The sequence below is a fragment of the Entelurus aequoreus genome, linkage group LG18 (genome assembly GCF_033978785.1).
Source record: "Entelurus aequoreus isolate RoL-2023_Sb linkage group LG18, RoL_Eaeq_v1.1, whole genome shotgun sequence".
In the NCBI taxonomy this organism is placed as follows: Eukaryota; Metazoa; Chordata; class Actinopteri; order Syngnathiformes; family Syngnathidae; genus Entelurus; species Entelurus aequoreus.
In genome coordinates, this window is record NC_084748.1 from 3,563,827 (window position 1) to 3,587,547 (window position 23,721).

Below are 23,721 nucleotides of genomic sequence, written 5' to 3' on the forward strand. Positions count from 1 at the left end.
GCTACTTGGAAGTCCCGGGGTAGGACAGGTGTTCCCTAGTTTTTGTCGCCTTGCAAGGAGGAGACACGGCGAAATAAAGCATCCGGTGGTGCTCACCTTTGTGCATTCATGCACAGTATAAAATGTCTGGTGGACAAAATGACTAGATAATGTAAAAAAAAACAACAACAACATGGATGCAGCACGTGACTACTGGGGGCTACTTGGAAGTCCCGGGGTAGGACGGGTGTTCCCTAGTTTTTGTCGCCTTGCAAGGAGGGGACACGGTGAAATAAAGCATCGGGTGGTGATCATCTTTGTGCATTCACGTACAGTATAAAATATTTGGTGGGCAAAATGACCAGAAGCTGTAAAAAAAAAAAAAAAAAAGCAACATGGATGCAGCATGTGACTACTGGGGGCTACTTGGAAGTCCTGGGGTAGGACAGGTGTTCCCTAGTTTTTGTCGCCTTGCAAGGAGGTGCTCACCTTTGTGCATTCACGCACAGTATAAAACGTTTGGTGGACAAAATGACTAGAAGCTGTAAAAAAAAAAAAAAAAAAAAGCAACATGAATGCAGCACGTGACTACTGGGGGCTACTTGGAAGTCCTAGGGTAGGATGTCTGTTACCAGTTTTTTGTCGCCTTGCAAGGAGGGGACGCGGCTAAATAAAGCATCGGGTGGTGCTCACCTTTGTGCATTCACGCACAGTATAAAACGTTTGGTGGGCAAAATGACTAGACGCTGTAAAAAAAAAAAAAAAAAGCAACATGGATGCAGGACGGGTGTTCCCAGTTTTTGTCGGAGGGGACACGGCTAAATAAAGCATCAGGTGGTGTGTGTGTGTGTGTGTGTGTGTGTGCGTGCGTGTGTGTGCATGTGTGTGTGTGTACGTGTGTGTGCAGGGGAGGTGGGGTTACCTTGTCATTCTCTCTCTCTCTCTCTCTCTCTCTCTCTCTCTCTCTCTCTCTCTCTCTCTCTCTCTCTCTCTCTCTCTCTCCCTCTCTGTCTCTCTCGTCTGTGTCTCTCGACCGCGCATTCTGGGCTGCAGCAGCGCGGCGACGCATCAGCCTCATTCACGTGGATGCTGGTGTTGCGCGCACACGGAACCAATTATTACATATATTTTTATATATATATATATATAATTTTTTTTTCGCTAGGTGGAGAAAAGGGACGCTATTCCTCCTCGGACGCCCTGTGTGAATTAATAACCAGAAAAAAAACAAAACATTTTTTATTTTTATTTTTATTTTTATTTTTTTTTTATTTTTTTAGTACCTGGATGATGTGCGCGCGAGGGAGCGCGTGCTGGTGCGCGTGCGCGAGGCGGTGCACCTAGAGCGCGCGTGCACGCGGCGGGGGTCGGGGACGAGACGAGCTCCGAGGGCGGGCTGCATGTGGCCGCTGCATGCCGGGGACATGTGGAAGTTTACGCCGCTCTAAGCGCCGCCTCACGGCCGCCTCTTCCCGCGTCCCTCCTGGGGGAGACAACTCAACTCGCACCGAGTCCGGACCCAAATGTGAATTCTCCGGGTTGAACTTGCAACACGTGCTAGGAGGAGCTAGGAAGCTCCCCGCTGACTTCCGTGTACACTTTACCGGATTTTGTTTTCATTTTTTGGGGGGTGTAATTCATTCGGTTTCCCGTTAAACACTTGCCGCAATGCTGGGAGCCTTCAACCCCGCGGGCCACGCTCCGTACCCGGCCCGGGCGTCGGAGCTGCTGGTGGCCCTGCTGGTGCTCGCCTTGTGCGGGGGAGAAGCCGCCGGACAGCCGTGCCCGACCCAGTGCTCCTGCACCGGGACTACGGTGGACTGTCACGGCCAAGGGCTGCGCAGTGTGCCCCGGAACATACCTCGCAACGCGGAGAGACTGTAAGTTCAATCAATGCCATCTTTTCATCACTTTATTGCAACACTTGCACCAATTTGACATGCATTTATTACATTTTAGACACTTTAAATTGCACTTTTTTTTGCCATTAACTGGACCATAATCTTAAACATCTCTTAAATCAGGGGTGTCCAAAGTGTGGCCCGGGGGCCATTTGCGGCCCGCAGCTCCTTTTTAATTGGCCCGCGACACCTGCGAAATACAATTTGTGCTCAGGGAAAATGAAACCGGACCAAATTCCCCCAAAATGAGACCTGAAAACTAGGGATGTCCGATAATGGCTTTTTGCCGATATCCGATATTCCGATATTGTCCAACTCTTTAATTACCGATACCGATATCAACCGATACCGATATCAACCGATATATACAGTCGTGGAATTAACACATTATTATGTCTAATTTGGACAACCAGGTATGGTGAAGATAAGGTACTTAAAAAAATTTTTTTATAAAATAAAATAAGATAAATAAATTAAAAACATTTTCTTGAATAACAAAGAAAGTAAAACAATATAAAAACAGTTACATAGAAACTAGTAATTAATGAAAATGAGTAACATTAACTGTTAAAGGTTAGTACTATTAGTGGAGCAGCAGCACGCACAATCATGTGTGCTTACGGACTGTATCCCTTGCAGACTGTATTGATATATATTGATATATAATGTAGGAACCAGAATATTGATAACAGAAAGAAATGGGGGGAGGGAGTTTTTTTTGGGTTGGTGCACTAATTGTAAGTGTATCTTGTGTTTTTTTATGTTGATTTAATTAAAAAAAAACAAAAACAAAACGATACCGATAATAAAAAAAACGATACCGATAATTTACGATATTACATTTTAACGGACATCCCTACTGAAAACCAAAATTGCTGTTAACCTGTGCGTCTTTTACATGGTGTTTGATGAACATATGTACACATTTCTTGCAAGATATGGTAAGATTTAGAGTTTGCAAAAGCTAAATATTAATAATAATAAGTATTGATAAAGACTAATTATAAGATGAATAAATGATTGAACTACATTGTACTAGTTTTTTGTTACGTTTCGTTTTATGTGTGCACTCCGGGGTGCAGAGACGGCAGGCAAGTGCAGAAAACAATGGTAATGGTGAGATTTTGAGTGTGCCAAGCCTTATAATGTAATAATCATACTAATATTGATAAAGAATTAAATAATGAGAATAATTGATTCAACTACATTGTATTAGTTTTTGTACGTTAGGCACTCCGGGGTGCAGAGACGGCAGGCAAGTGCAGAAAATAATGGTAACGGTAAGATTTTGAGTGTGCTAAGCCTTATAATGTAATAATCATACTAATATTGATAAAGAATTAAATAACGAGAATAATTGATTCAACTACATTGTATTAGTTTTTTTGTTACGTTAGGCACTCCGGGGTGCAGAGACGGCAGGCAAGTGCAGAAAATAATGGTAACGGTAAGATTTTGAGTGTGCTAAGCCTTATAATGTAATAATCATACTAATATTGATAAAGAATTAAATAACGAGAATAATTGATTCAACTACATTGTATTAGTTTTTTTGTTACGTTAGGCACTCCGGGGTGCAGAGACGGCAGGCAAGTGCAGAAAATAATGGTAATGGTAAGATTTTGAGTGTGCTAAGCCTTATAATGCAGTGGTCCCCAACCTTTTTGTAGCTGCGGACCGGTCAACGCTTGAAAATTTGTCCCACGGACCGGTGGGGGGGGGGGGGGGGGGGGGGGCTTTGGTATTTAATTTATTTTTTTAATTTTTAATTTTAATTTTTTATTTTTTTACATAAATAAATACAATCATGTGTGCTTACGGACTGTATCCCTGCAGACTGTATTGATCTATATTGATATATAATGTATATATTGTGCTTTTTATGTTGATTTCATTAAAAAAAAAAAAAAAAAATATTTTTTTTTTTTTTTTTTTTTTTTAATTTCTTGTGCGGTCCGGTACCAATCGGTCCGCGGCCCGGTGGTTGGGGACCACTGTTATAATGTAATAAGCATACTAATATTGACAAATAATTAAATAACGAGAATAATTGATTCAACTACATTGTATTAGTTTTTTTGTTACGTTAGGCACTCCAGGGTGCAGAGACGGCAGGCAAGTGCAGAAAATAATGGTAATGGTAAGATTTTGAGTGTGCTAAGCTAAATAATCCAGTCCCCAAATGCATCCTGATTGGCAACCAGGGACAGGTGACGGCGCCAGCGCTCAGCTGGCAAATGGAGAAAAAAAAGGACGTGGAACAAAAAATAGAAGAGCGCTGGGCAGGAAATCATGCAAAATAAAAAAAAACGAATAACTGGCATGTAAGAGGTTTTCGGGTGTTGAATGTACAAAAAAGTACAAAGTGGCCCCTAGAGCCTTCAACTTTTCTGCATGTGGCCCTTGCTGGAAAAAGTTTGGACACCCCTGTCTTAAATGAAGTGTGTCAAATAACCAAATTCCTCAACTCAAATCTCATTTGAAGATTTCAGATAGACACATTTTTTGGTAAAAACCATGACAAACGTGCATTCTTCTTCTTATTTGTATTGTAAATATTGATGTCAGAAGGCAAGTGTGATGCATGCAAGTTGTGGCTGCGCCTGGTGGTTTCCCACTGCATTCAAGTGCTGCACCCAAGACCACATCAGGTGGTTTTTTTTCTTCTTCAGACCAGCAAGTTAATCAAAAACGGATTTGGAAGCCAAGTGTGCTTGGAGTTTAAACAGGCAAAAAAAAAAAAGATTACAACTGAAATTGTCCCTGCAGTGCAGCAAGGAGCAAACATACCTTCAATGAATTGCCTATTTCTCCTTCCAGGGATCTGAATGCAAACAACCTGACTAAAATCACCAAGACCGATTTTGCGGGATTGAGACACCTGCGAGTTCTGTAAGTCCCTTCTCTGAAAATGATGCTTTGCACCTTTTATGATGCACCAACCCTGCAGGCACGAGGCATTGATGCAACACTGATTATACGTACATGTCCTTTAAAACCGACTTTGAAACAGCCTTGCAGAATAGTGGTGTTTGTAAATGGTAGACAACGTTGATGTCTAACGTTGGATCCACGTTGTTGGTTGGGAGATGGCCAGATTTCAATAATCAAATCGACGTTACAACCCGACGTTGATTAAACGTCCTCAAAAAGCATGTTGTTTCAACGTTGTATTTGTGTTGTAGAATATTGGTTGGGAAATGACCAAATTTCAATGTTCAAATCAATGTCAGAACGCAACATTGATTAAACGTTGTCAAAAAGCATGTTGTTTCAACGTTGTATTTGTGTTGTCGAATATTGGTTGGGAAATGAAAAAATGTCAATGGTCAAATCAACATCAGAACCCAACATTGATTAAACATCCTCAAAAAGCATGTTGTTTCAACGTTGTATTTGTATTGTCGATTATTGGTTGTGAAATGACCAAATTTAAATGTTCAAATCAATGTTAGAACCCAACATTGAATGAACGTTGTCAAACAGCATGTTGTTTCAACGTTGTATTTTTGTTGTTGATTATTGGTTGGTAAAATGACTAAAATTCAATGGTCAAATCAACATCAGAACCCAACATTGATTAAACGTCGTCAAAAAGCATGTTGTTTCAACGTTGTATTTGTGTTGTAGAATATTGGTTGGTAAAATGACCAAAATTCAATGGTCAAATCAACGTCAGAACCCAACATTGAATGAACGTTGTCAAAAAGCATGTTGTTTCAATGTTGGATTTATGTTGTTGATTATTGGTTGGTAAAATGACCAAAATTCTATGTTCAAATCAACATCAGAACCCAACATTGATTAAACGTTGTCAAAAAGCATGTTGTTTCAACGTTGTATTTATGTTGTTGATTATTGGTTGGTAAAATTACTAAAATTCAATGGTCAAATCAACATCAGAACCCAACATTGATTAAACGTCCTCAAAAAGGATGTTGTTTCAACGTTGTATTTTTGTTGTCGATTATTGGTTGGTAAAATTACTAAAATTCAATGTTCAAATCAACATCAGAACCCAACATTGGTTAAACGTCCTCAAAAAGCATGTTGTTTCAACCTTATATTTGTATTGTCGATTATTGGTTGGGAAATGACCAAATTTCAATGTTCAATTTGGGAAATGACCAAATTTCAATGTTCAAATCAACGTTAGAACCCAACATTAAATGAACGTTGTCAAAAAGCAAGTTTTTTCAATGTTGTATTTGTGTTGTTGATTATTGGTTGGTAAAATGACTAAAATTCAAAGGTCGAATCAACATCAGAACCCAACATTGATTAAACGTTGTCAAAAAGCATGTTGTTTCAATGTTGTATTTATGTTGTCGATTATTGGTTGGTAAAATGACTAAAATTCAAAGGTCAAATCAACGTCAGAACCCAACATTGAATGAACGTTGTCAAAAAGCATGTTGTTTCAATGTAGTATTTGTATTGTCGATTATTGGTTGGGAAATGACCAAATTTCAATGTTCAAATCAACGTCAGAACCCAACATTGATTAAACGTTGTCAAAAAGCATGTTGTTTCAATGTTGTATTTGTATTGTCGATTATTGGTTGGTAAAATGACTAAAATTCAAAGGTCCAATCAACGTCAGAACCCAACATTGAATAAACATAGTTAAAAAGCACATTGTTTCAATGTTGTATTTATGTTGTCGATTAGTTAAATCAACGTCAGAACCCAACATTGATTAAACGTCCTCAAAAAGCATTTTGTTTCAACGTTGTATTTGTGTTGTAGAATATTGGTTGGTAAAATGACCAAATTTCAATGGTCACGTCAGAACCCAACATTGATTAAACGTTGTCAAAAAGCATGTTGTTTCAATGTTGTATTTGTGTTGTAGGGCTGCAACTAACGATTAATTTGACAATCGATTAATCTGTCGATTATTACGTCGATTAATCAATTAATAATCGGATAAAAGAGACAAACTACATTTCTATCCTTTCCAGTATTTATTGAAAAAAACAGCATACTGGCACCATACTTATTTGATTATTGTTTCTCAGCTGTTTGTACATGTTGCAGTTTGTAAATAAAGATTTATAAAAAAAATTTTAAAAAATTGCCTCTGCGCATAGCATAGATCCAACGAATCGATGACTACATTAATCGCAAACTATTTTTATAATCGATTTTAATCGATTTAATCGATTAGTTGTTGCAGCCCTATTGTGTTGTAGAATATTGGTTGGTAAAATGACCAAATTTCAATGGTCAAATTAACTTCAGAACGCAACATTGATCAACCGTTGTCAAAAAGCATGTTGTTTCAACGTTGTATTTGTGTTGTAGGGCTGCAACTAACGATTAATTTGATAATCGATGAATCTGTCGATTATTACTTCGATTAATCGATTAATAATCGGATAAAAGAGAAAAACTACATTTCTATCCTATCCAGTACTTTATTGGAAAAAAACTAGCATACTGGCACCATACTTATTTTGATTATTGTTTCTCAGCTGTTTGTACATGTTGCAGTTTGTAAATAAAGATTTATAAAAAATAAAAATTAAATTGCCTCTGCGCATAGCATAGATCCAACGAATCGATGACTACATTAATAGCCAACTGTTTTTATAATCGATTTTAATCGATTTAATCGATTAGTTGTTGCAGCCCTCTTGTGTTGTAGAATATTGGTTGGTAAAATGACCAAATGTCAATGGTCAAATTAACGTCAGAACGCAACATTGATGAAACGTTGTCAAAAAGCATGTTGTTTCAACGTTGTATTTGTGTTGTAGGGCTGCAACTAACGATTAATTTGACAATCGATTAATCTGTCGATTATTACGTCGATTAATCGATTAATAATCGGATAAAAGAGACAAACTGCATTTCTATCCTTTCCAGTATTTCATTGAAAAAAAACTAGCATAATGGCACCATACTTATTTTGATTATTGTTTCTCAGCTGTTTGTACATGTTGCAGTTTGTAAATAAAGATTTATAAAAAAAAATAAAAAAAATTGCCTCTGCGCATAGCATAGATCCAACGAATCGATGATTACATTAATCGCCAACTATTTTTATAATCGATTTTAATCGATTTAATCGATTAGTTGTTGCAGCCCTATTGTGTTGTAGAATATTGGTTGGTAAAATGACCAAATTTCAATGGTCAAATTAACGTCAGAACGCAACATTGATCAAACGTTGTCAAAAAGTGTTGTGTTGAACACAAATACAACGTTGAAACAACATGCTTTTTGACAACAGTTGATCAATGTTGCGTTCCGACGTTAATTTGACCATTGAAATTTGGTCATTTTACCAACCAATATTCTACAACACAATAGGGCTGCAACAACTAATGGATTAAATCGATTAAAATCGATTATGAAAATAGTTGGCGATTAATGTAGTCATCGATTCGTTGGATCTATGCTATGCGCAGAGGCAATTTTTATTTTATTTTTTACAAATCTTTATTTACAAACTGCAACATGTACAAACAGCTGAGAAACAATAATCAAAATAAGTATGGTGCCAGAATGCTAGGTTTTTTTCAATAAAATACTGGAAAGGATAGAAATGTAGTTTGTATCCTTTATCCGATTATTAATCGAAGTAATAATCGACAGATTAATCGATTATCAAATTAATCGTTAGTTGCAGCACTGTTGTTTCAACGTTGTATTTGTGTTGAACACAAATACAACGTTGAAACAACATGCTTTTTGACAACAGTTGATCAATGTTGCGTTCTGACGTTAATTTGACCATTGAAATTTGGTCATTTTACCAACCAATATTCTACAACACAGTAGGGCTGCAACAACTAATGGATTACATCGATTAAAATCGATTATAAAAATAGTTGGCGATTAATGTAGTCATCGATTCGTTGGATCTATGCTATGCACAGAGGCAATTTTTTTATTTTTATTTTTATAAATCTTTATTTACAAACTGCAACATGTACAAACAGCTGAGAAACAATAATCAAAACAAGTATGGTGCCAGTATGCTAGTTTTTTTCCAATAAAATACTGGAAAGGATAGAAATGTAGTTTGTCTCTTTTATCCGATTATTAATCGAAGTAATAATCGACAGATTCATCGATTGTCAAATTAATCGTTAGTTGCAGCCCTACAACACAAATACAACGTTGAAACAACATGCTTTTTGACAACGTTTGATCAATGTTGGGTTCTGACGTTAATTTGACCATTGAAATTTGGTCATTTTACCAACCAATATTCTACAACACAGTAGGGCTGCAACAACTAATGGATTAAATCGATTAAAATCGATCATAAAAATAGTTGGCGATTAATGTAGTCATCGATTCGTTGGATCTATGCTATGCACAGAGGCAATTTTTATTTATTTTTATAAATCTTTATTTACAAACTGCAACATGTACAAACAGCTGAGAAACAATAATCAAAATAAGTATGGTGCCAGTATGCTAGTTTTTTTTCAATAAAATACTGGAAAGGATAGAAATGTAGTTTGTCTCTTTTATCCGATTATTAATCGAAGTAATAATCGACAGATTAATCGATTGTCAAATTAATCGTTAGTTGCAGCCCTACAACACAAATACAACGTTGAAACAACATGCTTTTTGACAACGTTTGATCAATGTTGCGTTCTGACGTTAATTTGACCATTGACATTTGGTCATTTTACCAACCAATATTCTACAACACAATAGGGCTGCAACAACTAATCGATTAAAATCGATTATAAAAATAGTTGGCGATTAATGTAGTCATCGATTCGTTGGATCTATGCTATGCGCAGAGGCAATTTTTATTTTATTTTTATAAATCTTTATTTACAAACTGCAACATGTACAAACTGACAAACAATAATCAAAATAAGTATGGTGCCAGTATGCTAGTTTTTTTCCAATAAAATACTGGAAAGGATAGAAATGTAGTTTGTCTCTTTTATCCGATTAGTAATCGATTAATCGAAGTAATAATCGACAGATTAATAGATTATCAAATTAATCGTTAGTTGCAGCCCTACAACACAAATACAACATTGAAACAACATGCTTTTTGACAACAGTTGATCAATGTTGCGTTCTGACGTTAATTTGACCATTGAAATTTGGTCATTTTACCAACCAATATTCAATCAATCAATCAATCAATGTTTATTTATATAGCCCTAAATCACAAGTGTCTCAAAGGGCTGTACAAGCCACAACGAAATCCTCGGTACAGAGCCCAATATTCTACAACACAATAGGGCTGCAACAACTAATCGATTAAAATCGATTATAGAAATAGTTGGCGATTAATGTAGTCATCGATTCGTTGGATCTATGCTATGCGCAGAGGCAATTATTTTTATTTTTTATAAACCTTTATTTACAAACTGCAACATGTACAAACAGCTGAGAAACAATAATCAAAATAAGTATGGTGCCAGTATGCTGTTTTTTTCCAATAAAATACTGGAAAGGATAGAAATGTAGTTTGTCTCTTTTATCCGATTATTAATTGAAGTAATAATCGACAGATTAATCGATTGTCAAATTAATCGTTAGTTGCAGCCCTACAACACAAATACAACATTGAAACAACATGCTTTTTGACAACGTTTGATCAATGTTGCGTTCTGACGTTAATTTGACCATTGAAATTTGGTCATTTTACCAACCAATATTCAATCAATCAATCAATCAATGTTTATTTATATAGCCCTAAATCACAAGTGTCTCAAAGGGCTGTACAAGCCACAACGACATCCTCGGTACAGAGCCCAATATTCTACAACACAATAGGGCTGCAACAACTAATCGATTAAAATCGATTATAAAAATAGTTGGCGATTAATGTAGTCATCGATTCGTTGGATCTATGCTATGCGCAGAGGCAATTATTTTTATTTTTTATAAACCTTTATTTACAAACTGCAACATGTACAAACAGCTGAGAAACAATAATCAAAATAAGTATGGTGCCAGTATGCTGTTTTTTCCCAATAAAATACTGGAAAGGATAGAAATTTAGTTTTTCCTCTTTTGTCCGATTATTAATCGATTAATCGAAGTAATAATCGACAGATTAATCGATTATCAAATTAATCGTTAGTTGCAGCCCTACAACACAAATACAACATTGAAACAACATGCTTTTTGACAACAGTTGATCAATGTTGCGTTCTGACGTTAATTTGACCATTGAAATTTGGTCATTTTACCAACCAATATTCAATCAATCAATGTTTATTTATATAGCCCTAAATCACAAGTGTCTCAAAGGGCTGTACAAGCCACAACGACATCCTCGGTACAGAGCCCAATATTCTACAACACAATAGGGCTGCAACAACTAATCGATTAAAATCGATTATAAAAATAGTTGGCGATTAATGTAGTCATCGATTCGTTGGATCTATGCTATGCGCAGAGGCAATTATTTTTATTTTTTATAAACCTTTATTTACAAACTGCAACATGTACAAACAGCTGAGAAACAATAATCAAGTATGGTGCCAGTATGCTATTTTTTTTTTCAATAAAATACTGGAAAGGATAGAAATGTAGTTTTTCTCTTTTGTCCGATTATTAATCGATTAATCGAAGTAATAATCTACAGATTAATCGATTATCAGATTAATCGTTAGTTGCAGCCCTACAACACAAATACAACATTGAAACAACATGCTTTTTGACAACAGTTGATCAATGTTGCGTTCTGACGTTAATTTGACCATTGAAATTTGGTCATTTTACCAACCAATATTCAATAAATCAATCAATCAATGTTTATTTATATAGCCCTAAATCACAAGTGTCTCAAAGGGCTGTACAAGCCACAACGACATCCTCGGTACAGAGCCCAATATTCTACAACACAATAGGGCTGCAACAACTAATCGATTAAAATCGATTATAAAAATAGTTGGCGATTAATGTAGTCATCGATTCGTTGGATTATTTTTATTTTTTATAAACCTTTATTTACAAACTGCAACATGTACAAACAGCTGAGAAACAATAATCAAAATAAGTATGGTGCCAGTATGCTGTTTTTTTCCAATAAAATACTGGAAAGGATAGAAATGCAGTTTGTCTATTTTAGCCGATTATTAATCGATTAATCGAAGTAATAATCGACAGATTAATCGATTATCAAATTAATCATTAGTTGCAGCCCTAGTCAAATTAACGTCAGAACCCAACATTGATCAAACGTTGTCAAAAAGCACGTTTCAATGTTGTATTTGTGTTGTAGAATATTGGTGGGGAAATGACCAAAATTCAATAATCCAGTCAATTTAAGAAGCCGACATTGATTAAACGTCGTCAAGAAGCATGTTGTTTCATGTTTCATGTCTGAGTTGCTCAAAGTCAGGACTTAACCCAACAAATTCCCAACGTTGTTTCAACGTCTGCTGCCTGCCGGCAAACTCTTTGAGTTGCGCCTCGTTGCTGCGACTCATTCCCAGTGCATGTAAATGTTAAACCGAGCAGCGTTAATCTGCCAGCGAAGGTGTCAGGAGGCTCTTATTTGAACCCGGCACCTGCAGGGACGCCCCCGGGGTCCTTGTGTGCCGGGGGGATGGCTGAGGAAGTGGCCAAGGGAGAGAGCTTGTCATTACGGATGAAAGGGCGAGTCAAGTAAGAACAGGTTGCTTACCCGCGATGAAATCATGCTCAGTGTGTGTGTGTGTGTGTGTGTGTGTGTGTGTGTGTGTGTGTGTGTGTGTGTGTGTGTGTGTGTGTGTGTGTGTGTGTGTGTGTGTGTGTGTGTGTGTGTGTGTGTGTGTGTGTGGTGCAACATGTGAAAGTGAACAGAGGGATACACATAGTTGGAATTCCTTTGCAGATTATCTCCTTAATTGCTTGTGTGCAGGCTTGTTTTCTTACAATGCTGCTTTCCGCTTTTCCGGTCATCTACTTCTGGTGCACCTTATGCTGGTCATGTGTGTGTGTGTGTGTGTGTGTGTGTGTGTGTGTGTGTGTGTGTGTGTGTGTTCTTGTATGTCTAGCCTTCTTGAGACATGAAGAAGGAAAAGTGTCTTCCATTTGGTCAACATATGTAATAACAAATGTGTGTAAGAAATTGAAATGCGCCCCCTTTGGCCAAAATTAATGGAAAAAAATAAATAAATATGTATATAGAGACATGCTGTAATAACTTGAAGTAAATAAGGAAGATTAAAAACCAATTACAAACAAAAAATGAACTAAAAGCAGTCTTTTTCTCACAATGTGTCGACTTTTTTCTTATAAAATTGGGAACAATTTCTCATATTCTTTCTGTTTCTGTAACATCGCTATATTTTCTCGTACAATTATGACTTTTTTTTAATGCAAAATGGGGACATTTGTCATATAAAATTCTGACTTGTATCACAATATTGCCAATTTTCGTTGTTGTTGTAAAATAGTGACATAGGTAAAACTCAGATTATTATTATAATATTGCCAACATTTTAAAGTTTTCTTCTGAAATTGTGACTTTTGTCGAGTAAATTTAAGACTTTTCATAAAATTGCCAAAATTTAGAGCTTTTCTTGTAAAATTGCGATTGTTATTGAGTAAAACTTTCTGTTTCTGTAACATCGCTATATTTTCTCGTAAAATTATGACTTTTTTTTAATGTAAAATGATTGCTTTTTAATGCAAAATGGGGACATTTGTCATATAAAATTCTGACTTGTATCACAATATTGCCAATTTTGTTGTTGTTGTAAAATAGTGACATTTTGTGAGTAAAACGATGACTTTGGTCATCATTTTGCCAAGTAAAACTCAGATTATTATTATAATATTGCCAACATTTTAAAGTTTTCTTCTAAAATTGTGACTTTTGTCGAGTAAATTTAAGACTTTTCCTAAAACTGTCAACATTTTAAGCTTTTCTTGTAAAACCGCGACTGTTATTGAGTAAAATTCCAACTTGTATCATAATATTGCACAAATGTTCAGTTTTTCTCGTAAAATTGGGAAACATTTTTTATATTCTTTCTGTTTCTGTGATATTGCAATATTTTCTTGTAAAATGATGACTTATTTTTATTATTACTTTTTTATGTGAAATTATCACTTTTTAATGCAGAATGGTGACATTTGTCATAAAAAATTGTGACTTTTATCACAATATTGCCAATTTTTTTTGTTGTTCTTGTAAAATAATGACATTTTTTGTGTAAAATTATAACTTTTGTCATAATTTTGCATAGCAAAATGCCGATTATTATTATAATATTGCCAACATTTTAAAATTGGCAATATTTTCTTGTAAAATCATGACTTTTTAATGGAAAATTATTACTTTTTTATGTGAAATTATCACTTTTTAATGCAGAATGGTGACATTTGTCATAAAAAATTCTGACTTTTATCACAATATTGCCAATTTTTTTTGTTGTTCTTGTAAAATAATAAATTTTTTTGAGTAAAATGATGACTTTTGTCATAATTTTGCAAAGCAAAATGCCGATTATTATTATAATATTGCCAACATTTTAATAATGTAATTCTAAAATTGTGACTTTTGTCGAGTAAATTCAAGACTTTTCATAAAATTGCCAACATTTTAAGCTTTTCTTGTAAAATTGCGACTGTTATTGAGTAAAATTCCAACTTGTATCATAATATTGCACAAATGTTCAGTTTTTCTTGTAAAATTGGGAACAATTTTTCATATTCTTTCTGTTTCTGTAATATTGCAATATTTTATCGTAAAATTATGACTTTTGTATGTAAAATTATTACTTTTTTATGTGAAATTATCACTTTTTAATGCAGAATGGGGACATTTGTCATATAAAATTCTGACTTTTATCACAATATTGCCAATTTTTTTTGTTGTTCTTGTAAAATAATGACATTTTTCGAGTAAAATTATAACTTTTGTCATAATTTTGCAAAGCAAAATGCCGATTATTATTGTAATATTGCCAACATTTTAAAATTGGCAATATTTTCTTGTAAAATGATGACTTTTTAATGGAAAATTATTACTTTTTTATGTGAAATTATCACTTTTTAATGCAAAATGGTGACATTTGTCATATAAAATTCTGACTTTTATCACAATATTGCCAATTTTTTTTGTTGTTCTTGTAAAATAATACATTTTTTTGAGTAAAATGATGACTTTTGTCATAATTTTGCAAAGCAAAATGCCGATTATTATTATAATATTGCCAACATTTTAAAATGTAATTCTAAAATTGTGACTTTTGTCGAGTAAATTCAAGACTTTTCATAAAATTGCCAACATTTTAAGCTTTTCTTGTAAAACTGCAATTGTTATTGAGTAAAATTCCAACTTTTATCATAATATTGCACAAATGTTCAGTTTTTCTTGTAAAATTGGGGAAAAAAATCATATTCTTTCTGTTTCTGTAATATTGCAATATTTTCTCGTAAAATTATGACTTTTTAATGTAAAATTATTGCTTTTTAATGCAAAATGGTGACATTTGTCACATACAATTCTGACTTTTGTCACAATATTGCCAATTTTTTTCGTTGTTCTTGTAAAATAGTGAAATTTTTTTGAGTAAAACGATGACTTTTGTCATCATTTTGCCAAGTAAAACTCAGATTATTATTATAATATTGCCAACATTTTAAAATTTTATTCTAAAATTGTGACTTTTGTCGAGTAAATTGAAGACTTTTCATAAAATTGCCAAAATTTAAAGCTTTTCTTGTAAAATTGCGATTGTTATTGAGTAAAATTCCAACTTTTATCATAATATTGCACAAATGTTCAGTTTTTCTTGTAAAATTGGGGGGAAAAAAATCATATTCTTTCTGTTTCTGTAATATTGCTATATTTTCTCGTAAAATTATGACTTTTTTTAATGTAAAATTATTGCTTTTTAATGCAAAATGGTGACATTTGTCACATACAGTTCTGACTTTTATCACAATATTGCCAATTTTTTTGTTGTTCCTGTAAAATAGTGAAATTTTTTTGAGTAAAACGATGACTTTTGTCATCATTTTGCTAAGTAAAACTCCAATTATTATTATAATATTGTCAACATTTTAAAGTTGTCTTCTAATATTGTGACTTTTGTCGAGTAAATTTAAGACTTTTCATAAAATTGCCAAAATGTAAAGCTTTTCTTGTAAAATTGCGACTGTTGTTGAGTAAAATTCCAACTTTTATCATAATATTGCACAAATGTTCAGTTTTTCTTGTAAAATTGGGAAAACAAATTCATATTCTTTCTGTTTCTGTAACATCGCTATATTTTCTCGTAAAATTATGACTTTTTTTAATGTAAAATTATTGCTTTTTAATGCAAAATGGGGACATTTGTCATATAAAATTCTGACTTGTATCACAATATTGCCAATTTTTGTTGTTGTTGTAAAATAGTGACATTTTGTGAGTAAAATGATGACTTTTGTCCTCATTTTGCCAAGTAAAACTCTGATTATTATTATAATATTGCCAACATTTTAAAGTTTTCTTCTAAAATTGTGACTTTTGTCGAGTAAATTTAAGACATTTCATAAAATTGTCAACATTTTAAGCTTTTCTTGTAAAACTGCGACTGTTGTTGAGTAAAATTCCAACTTGTATCATAATATTGCACAAATGTTCAGTTTTTCTTGTAAAATTCGGAAAAAAAAAATCATATTCTTTCTGTTTCTGTAATATTGCAATATTTTCTCGTAAAATTATGACTTTTTTATGTAAAATTATTGCTTTTTAATGCAAAATGGTGACATTTGTCACCTACAATTCTGACTTTTGTCACAATATTGCCAATTTTTTTGTTGTTTTTGTAAAATAGTGACATTTTTTTGAGTAAAACGATGACTTTTGTCATCATTTTGCCAAGTAAAACTCAGATTATTATTATAATATTGCCAACATTTTAAAGTTTTCTTCTAAAATTGTGACTTTTGTCGAGTAAATTTAAGACTTTTCCTAAAATTGTCAACATTTTAAGCTTTTCTTGTAAAACCGCGACTGTTGTTGAGTAAAATTCCAACTTTTATCATAATATTGCACAAATGTTCAGTTTTTCTTGTAAAATTGGGGGAAAAAAATCATATTCTTTCTGTTTCTGTAATATTGCAATATTTTCTCGTAAAATTATGACTTTTTTATGTAAAATTATTGCTTTTTAATGCAAAATGGGGACATTTGTCATATAAAATTATGACTTGTATCACAATATTGCCAATTTTTTTAGTTGTTGTTGTAAAATAGTGACATTTTGTGAGTAAAATGATGACTTTTGTCATCATTTTGCCAAGTAAAACTCAGATTATTATTATAATATTGCCAACATTTTAAAGTTTTCTGCTAAAATTGTGACTTTTGTCGAGTAAATTCAAGACTTTTCATAAAATTGCCAACATTTTAAGCTTTTCTTGTAAAACTGCGACTGTTATTGAGTAAAATTCCAACTTTTATCATAATATTGCACAAATGTTCAGTTTTTCTTGTAAAATTGGGAAACATTTTTTATATTCTTTCTGTTTCTGTAATATTGAAATATTTTCTTGTAAAATTCTGACTTTTGTATGTAAAATTATTACTTTTTTAATGCAAAATAGGGACATTTGTCATATGAAATTCTGACTTTTTTGTGGTTGTTTCATGTAAAACAGTGAAATTTTTTGAGTAAAATTATGACTTTTCTCAATTTTGCCAAGTTTAAACTCCGATTATTATTATAATATTGCCAACATTTGAAAGTTTTCTTCTAAAATTGTGACTTTTCTCGAGTAAATTTAAGACTTTTCATAAAATTGCCAACATTTTAAGCTTTTCTTGTAAAACTGCGACTGTTGTTGAGTAAAATTCCAACTTTTATCATAATATTGCACAAATGTTCAGTTTTTCTTGTAAAATTGGGAAAAAAAATTAATATTCTTTCTGTTTCTGTAACATTGCTATATTTTCTCGTAAAATTATGACTTTTTTTAATGTAAAATGATTGCATTTTAATGCAAAATGGTGACATTTGTCATATAAAATTCTGACTTGTATCACAATATTGCCAATTTTTGTTGTTGTTGTAAAATACTGACATTTTGTGAGTAAAATTATGACTTTTGTCATCATTTTGCCAAGTAAAACTCCGATTATTATTATAATATTGCCAACATGTTAAAGTTTTCGTCTAAAATTGTGACTTTTGTCGAGTAAATTTAAGACTTTTCATAAAATTCCCAAAATGTAAAGCTTTTCTTGTAAAATTGCGATTGTTATTGAGTAAAATTCCAACTTTTATCATAATATTGCACAAATGTTCAGTTTTTCTTGTAAAATTGGGGAAAAAAAATTCATATTCTTTCTGTTTCTGTAATATTGCAATATTTTCTCGTAAAATGATGACTTTTTTTATGTAAAATTATTGCTTTTTAATGCAAAATGGTGACATTTGTTACATACAATTCTGACTTTTGTCACAATATTGCCAATTTTTTGGTTGTTGTTGTAAAATAGTGACATTTTTTTGAGTAAAACGATGACTTTTGTCCTCATTTTGCCAAGTAAAACTCTGATTATTATTATAATATTGCCAACATTTTAAAGTTTTCTTCTAAAATTGTGACTTTTGTCGAGTAAATTTAAGACTTCATAAAATTGCCAAGATTTAAAGCTTTTCTTGTAAAACTGCGACTGTTGTTGAGTAAAATTCCAACTTTTATCATAATATTGCACAAATGTTGAGTTTTTCTTGTAAAATTGGGGGGAAAAAAATCATATTCTTTCTGTTTCTGTAATATTGCATTATTTTCTCGTAAAATTATGACTTTTTTATGTAAAATGATGACTTTTTTATGTAAAATTATTGCTTTTTAATGCAAAATGGTGACATTTGTCACATAAAATTCTGACTTGTATCACAATATTGCCAATTTTTTTGTTGTTCTTGTAAAATAATGACATTTTGTGAGTAAAATGATGACTTTTGTCATCATTTTGCCAAGTAAAACTCCGATTATTATTATAATATTGGCAACATTTTAAAGTTTTCTTCTAAAATTGTGACTTTTGTCGAGTAAATTTAAGACTTTTCATAAAATTGCCAAAATTTAAAGCTTTTCTTGTAAAACTGCGACTGTTATTGAGTAAAATTCCAACTTTTATCATAATATTGCACAAATGTTCAGTTTTTCTCGTAAAATTGGGAAACATTTTTTATATTCTTTCTGTTTCTGTGATATTGCAATATTTTCTTTTAAAAATATGACTTTTTAATGGAAAATTATTACTTTTTTATGTGAAATTATCACTTTTTAATGCAGAATGGGGACATTTGTCATATAAAATTCTGACTTTTATCACAATATTGCCAATTTTTTTGTTGTTCTTGTAAAATAATGACATTTTTTGAGTAAAATTATAACTTTTGTCATAATTTTGCAAAGAAAAATGCCGATTATTATCATAATATTGCCAACATTTTAAAATTGGCAATATTTTCTTGTAAAATGATGACTTTTTAATGGAAAATTATTACTTTTTTTATGTGAAATTATCACTTTTTAATGCAGAATGAGGACATTTGTCATATAAAATTCTGACTTTTATCACAATATTGCCAATTTTTTTTGTTGTTCTTGTAAAATAATGACATTTTTCGAGTAAAATTATAACTTTTGTCATAATTTTGCAAAGAAAAATGCTGATTATTATTATAATATTGCCAACATTTTAAAATGTAATTCTAAAATTGTGACTTTTGTCAAGTAAATTCAAGACTTTTCATAAAATTGCCAACATTTTAAGCTTTTGTTGTAAAACTGCGACTGTTATTGAGTAAAATTCCAACTTTTATCATAATATTGCACAAATGTTCAGTTTTTCTCGTAAAATTATGACTTTTTTATGTAAAATTATTACTTTTAATGCAAAATCGTGGCATTCATATGAAATTAAAATGATAATTTTGTCATAATTTTGCCAAGCAAAATGCCAATTATTATAATATTGCCAACATTTTAAAGTTTTCTTCTAAAATTGTGACTATCGTCGAGTAAATTTAAAACTTTTCATAAAATTGCCAACATTTTAAGCTTTTCTTGTAAAACTGCGACTGTTATTCAGTAAAATTCCAACTTGTATCATAATATTGCACAAATGTTGGGAAATTGGGAAACATTTTTTATATTCTTTCTGTTTCTGTAATATTGCAATATTTTCTTGTAAAATTATGACTTTTTATTACTGTGTATATATATAAATATGTATATAGAGACATACTGTAATAACTTGAAGTAAATAATGAAGATTAAAAAACAATTACAAACAAAAAATGAAATAAAATCAGTCTTTTTCTTACAATGTGTCGACTTTTTCTTATGAAATTGGGAACAATCTTTCATATTCTTTCTGTTTCTGTAATATTGCAATATTTTCTCGTAAAATTATGACCTTTTTTATGTGAAATTATCACTTTTTAATGCAGAATGGGGACATTTGTCATATAAAATTCTGACTTTTATCACAATATTGCCAATTTTTTTTGTTGTTCTTGTAAAATAGTGAAATTTTTTTGAGTAAAACGATGACTTTTGTCCTCATTTTGCCAAGTAAAACTCTGATTATTATTATATTATTGCCAACATTTGAAAGTTTTCTTCTAAAATTGTGACTTTTGTCGAGTAAATTGAAGACTTTTCATAAAATTGCCAACATTTTAAGCTTTTCTTGTAAAACTGCGACTGTTAGTCAGTAAAATTCCAACTTTTTTCATAATATTGCACAAATGTCCAGTTTTTCTTGTAAAATGTTGACTCGCGTTGAGTAAAATGACGACTTTTATTATAATACCGCCAACATTCTAAGTTTTTCTTGTGAAATTGTGACCTTCCAACAAGCTTTTTTATATGTGCATAGTATGTATATATTATTAATGTTGTAAATACACTTCTTTATATATCTAGAAAGGCTGGTCCTAAAGAGGGAGGCTTTTTTATCAGGTCTCAAGAAGGTAACACTTACAAGAATGTGTGTGTTTGTGTGTGTGTGTGTGTGTGTGTGTGTGTGTGTGTGTGTGTGTGTGTGTGTGTGTGTGTGTGTGTGTGTGTGTGTGTGTGTGTGTGTGTGTGTGTGTGTGTGTGTGTGTGTGTGTGTGTGTGTGTGTGTGTGCTTGGTCAGCACTATAAGTAAATGAGTAGTCACAGCTATATAGAAAGTAAATTGGATGATGGATGAGGTTTGAAAGTGAATTCTGGCCCGGTATCGACCCACTGCAGCTTCTTCTCTGACTCCTCCTCAACAAGCCATCACTTTTCATCTTCATCCATCTCCCTTTTTTTTTTTTTTTTCCCCACACCTGTCGTCTCCATCTCTGGTCTCCGAGGGCAATCTCTGGTGACCTATAGTCAGAGGGACTCCATTAGGACAGCCCTGTTTGTGCCTCGGAATGTCCGCGCTCTAAAACTCTCTCACTTCTCTTGCAGGCAGCTGATGGAGAACAAAATCGCCGCCATCGAGCGAGGAGCCTTCCAGGACCTGAAGGAGCTGGAGAGACTGTGAGTGACATTTTGCTCCTTTTTTTTTTTTGGCAGATGAGCAATTTATGGGAGTGATGAAGGGAATAGCTCCACACAATTCCTGGAAAACAAAAACAAAAAAAAGGGCTATAGAATATAAACTGTGGAACGCTCTCCCTGACCACCTGAGGGCACAACAGACTGTGGATGCTTTTAAAAAAGGCTTAAAAACCCTTAATTTTAAAAAACCCTTTTTTTAGATATATGCATACTATTTTTAGCTATTTGGCTGTTCTAGTTTTTATTTTTATTTATTTATTATCTTTTTTTAAAATTATTATTATTATTATTATTTTTTAATTTTTAATTTTTTTTATTTTTTAATTTATTTATTTTTTGAATACACTGTAGCACTTTGAGGTTGTTTACTCAATGTAAAGTGCTTTTTACAAATACAATCTATTATTATTATTATTATTATTATTATTAAGCGGTAGAAAATGGATGGATGAATGGATTATTATTATTATTTAAAAATACTGAGTTACCGTAAATTCCGCTACCTTTTTCCTACGCTTTGAAACCTGCAGCTTATAAAATGGCGCGGCTAATTCATGGATTTTGCTTCGTTGACGGCGAGGTGTTGAAATCACCGTGAAATAACAGATCAAGCTAATTAGTAGCATGTCAATAGTAAAACCAATGCAAATTAGCATCAAGCTAGCGCATGTTTGAAAAAGTGGAGCCTTACTTTACTTATGTGAGTGTTTTTTGAGTCGATTTCTTCGTTGGCTTTGACAATTGCAACATTACCTCGAGGTAGTTGGGGTGAGTCCGCTCTCAGGTGTGTTTATTTTTGTTGTTGTTGCGCCCTAAGAAGTGTTGCTACTGTAAGTATTGTATTTATGACGCACCAGCTGTTTAATTTTAACGCGCATCTTAGTTGTAGTTTTCCTCTTCGATTTTGGAGGTGTTGAAATCGCCATGTAAAATCGCTAATGCTAATCAGTAGCATGTCAATAGCAAAGATAATGCTTACTTTGCTTATGTTGAAGTGTTTTTTGAGTCGATTTCTTCGTTGGCGTTGACAATTGCAACATTACCTCGAGGTAGTTGGGGTGAGTCCGCTCTCAGGTGTGTTTATTTTGTTGTTGTTGCACCCCAAGAAGTGTTGCTACTGTAAGTATTGTGTTTATGACGCACCAGCTGTTTAATTTTAACGCGCATCTTAGTTGTAGTTTTCCTCTTCAAATTTGGAGGTGTTGAAATAGCCATGTAAAATCGCTAATGCTAATCGGTGGCATGTCAACAGTAAAGCCAATACAAATTAGCATCAAGCTAGCGCATGTTTGAAAAAGTGGAGCCTTACTTTACTTATGTGAGTGTTTTTTGAGTCGATTTCTTCGTTGGCTTTGACAATTGCAACATTACCTCGAGGTAGTTGGGGTGAGTCCGCTCTCAGGTGTGTTTTTGTTGTTGTTGTTGCGCCCTAAGAAGTGTTGCTACTGTAAGTATTGTGTTTATGACGCACCGGCTGTTTAATTTTACCGCGCATCTTAGTTGTAGTTTTCCTCTTCAAATTTGGAGGTGTTGAAATCGCCATGTAAAATCGCTAATGCTAATCAGTAGCATGTCAATAGTAAAGATAATGCTTACTTTACTTATGTTGGAGTGTTTTTTGAGTCGATTTCTTCGTTGGCATTGACAATTGCAACATTACCTCGAGGTAGTTGGGGTGAGTCCGCTCTCAGGTGTGTTTTTTGTTGTTGTTGTTGCGCCCTAAGAAGTGTTGCTACTGTAAGTATTGTGTTTATGACGCACCAGCTGTTTAATTTTAACGCGCATCTTAGTTGTAGTTTTCATCTTCAAATTTGGAGGTGTTGAAATCGCCATGTAAAATCGCTAATGCTAATCAGTAGCATGTCAATAGTAGAGATAATGCTTGCTTTACTTACGTTGAAGTGATTTTTGAGTCGATTTCTTCGTTGGCTTTGACAATTGCAACATTACCTCGGGGTAGTTGGGGTGAGTCCGCTCTCAGGTGTGTTTTTTTTGTTGTTGTTGCGCCCTAAGAAGTGTTGCTACTGTAAGTATTGTATTTATGACGCACCAGCTGTTTAATTTTAACGCGCATCTTAGTTGTAGTTTTCCTCTTCAAATTTGGAGGTGTTGAAATCGCCATGTAAAATCGCTAATGCTAATCAGTAGCATGTCAATAGTAGAGATAATGCTTACTTTACTTATGTTAAGGTGTTTTTTGAGTCGATTTCTTCGTTGGCGTTGACAATTGCAACATTACCTCGAGGTAGTTGGGGTGAGTCCGCTCTCAGGTGTGTTTATTTTGTTGTTGTTGCGCCCTAAGAAGTGTTGCTACTGTAAGTATTGTATTTATGACGCACCAGCTGTTTAATTTTACCGC

The 23,721-nt window shown here is 33.2% G+C and overlaps 1 protein-coding gene across 5 annotated transcripts in view; it reads left to right on the forward strand.

The window, feature by feature from the left end:
- The first annotated feature begins 1,301 nt into the window (after positions 1–1,301).
- The window catches only part of slit2 (slit homolog 2 (Drosophila)), a 321,185-nt gene continuing 298,765 nt past the window's right edge, over positions 1,302–23,721 (forward strand). For 3 of the 5 annotated variants that reach the window (XM_062026307.1, XM_062026308.1, XM_062026309.1), the window contains exons 1-3: positions 1,303–1,859; positions 4,701–4,772; positions 21,270–21,341. In XM_062026307.1, the coding sequence (XP_061882291.1) occupies positions 1,648–1,859; positions 4,701–4,772; positions 21,270–21,341 (356 nt within the window). In that variant the 5' untranslated portion in view covers positions 1,303–1,647. Of the gene's footprint in view, positions 1,860–4,700; positions 4,773–21,269; positions 21,342–23,721 lie in introns of all 5 variants that reach the window. The other 2 variants (XM_062026304.1, XM_062026306.1) reach the window with 1 other exon arrangement.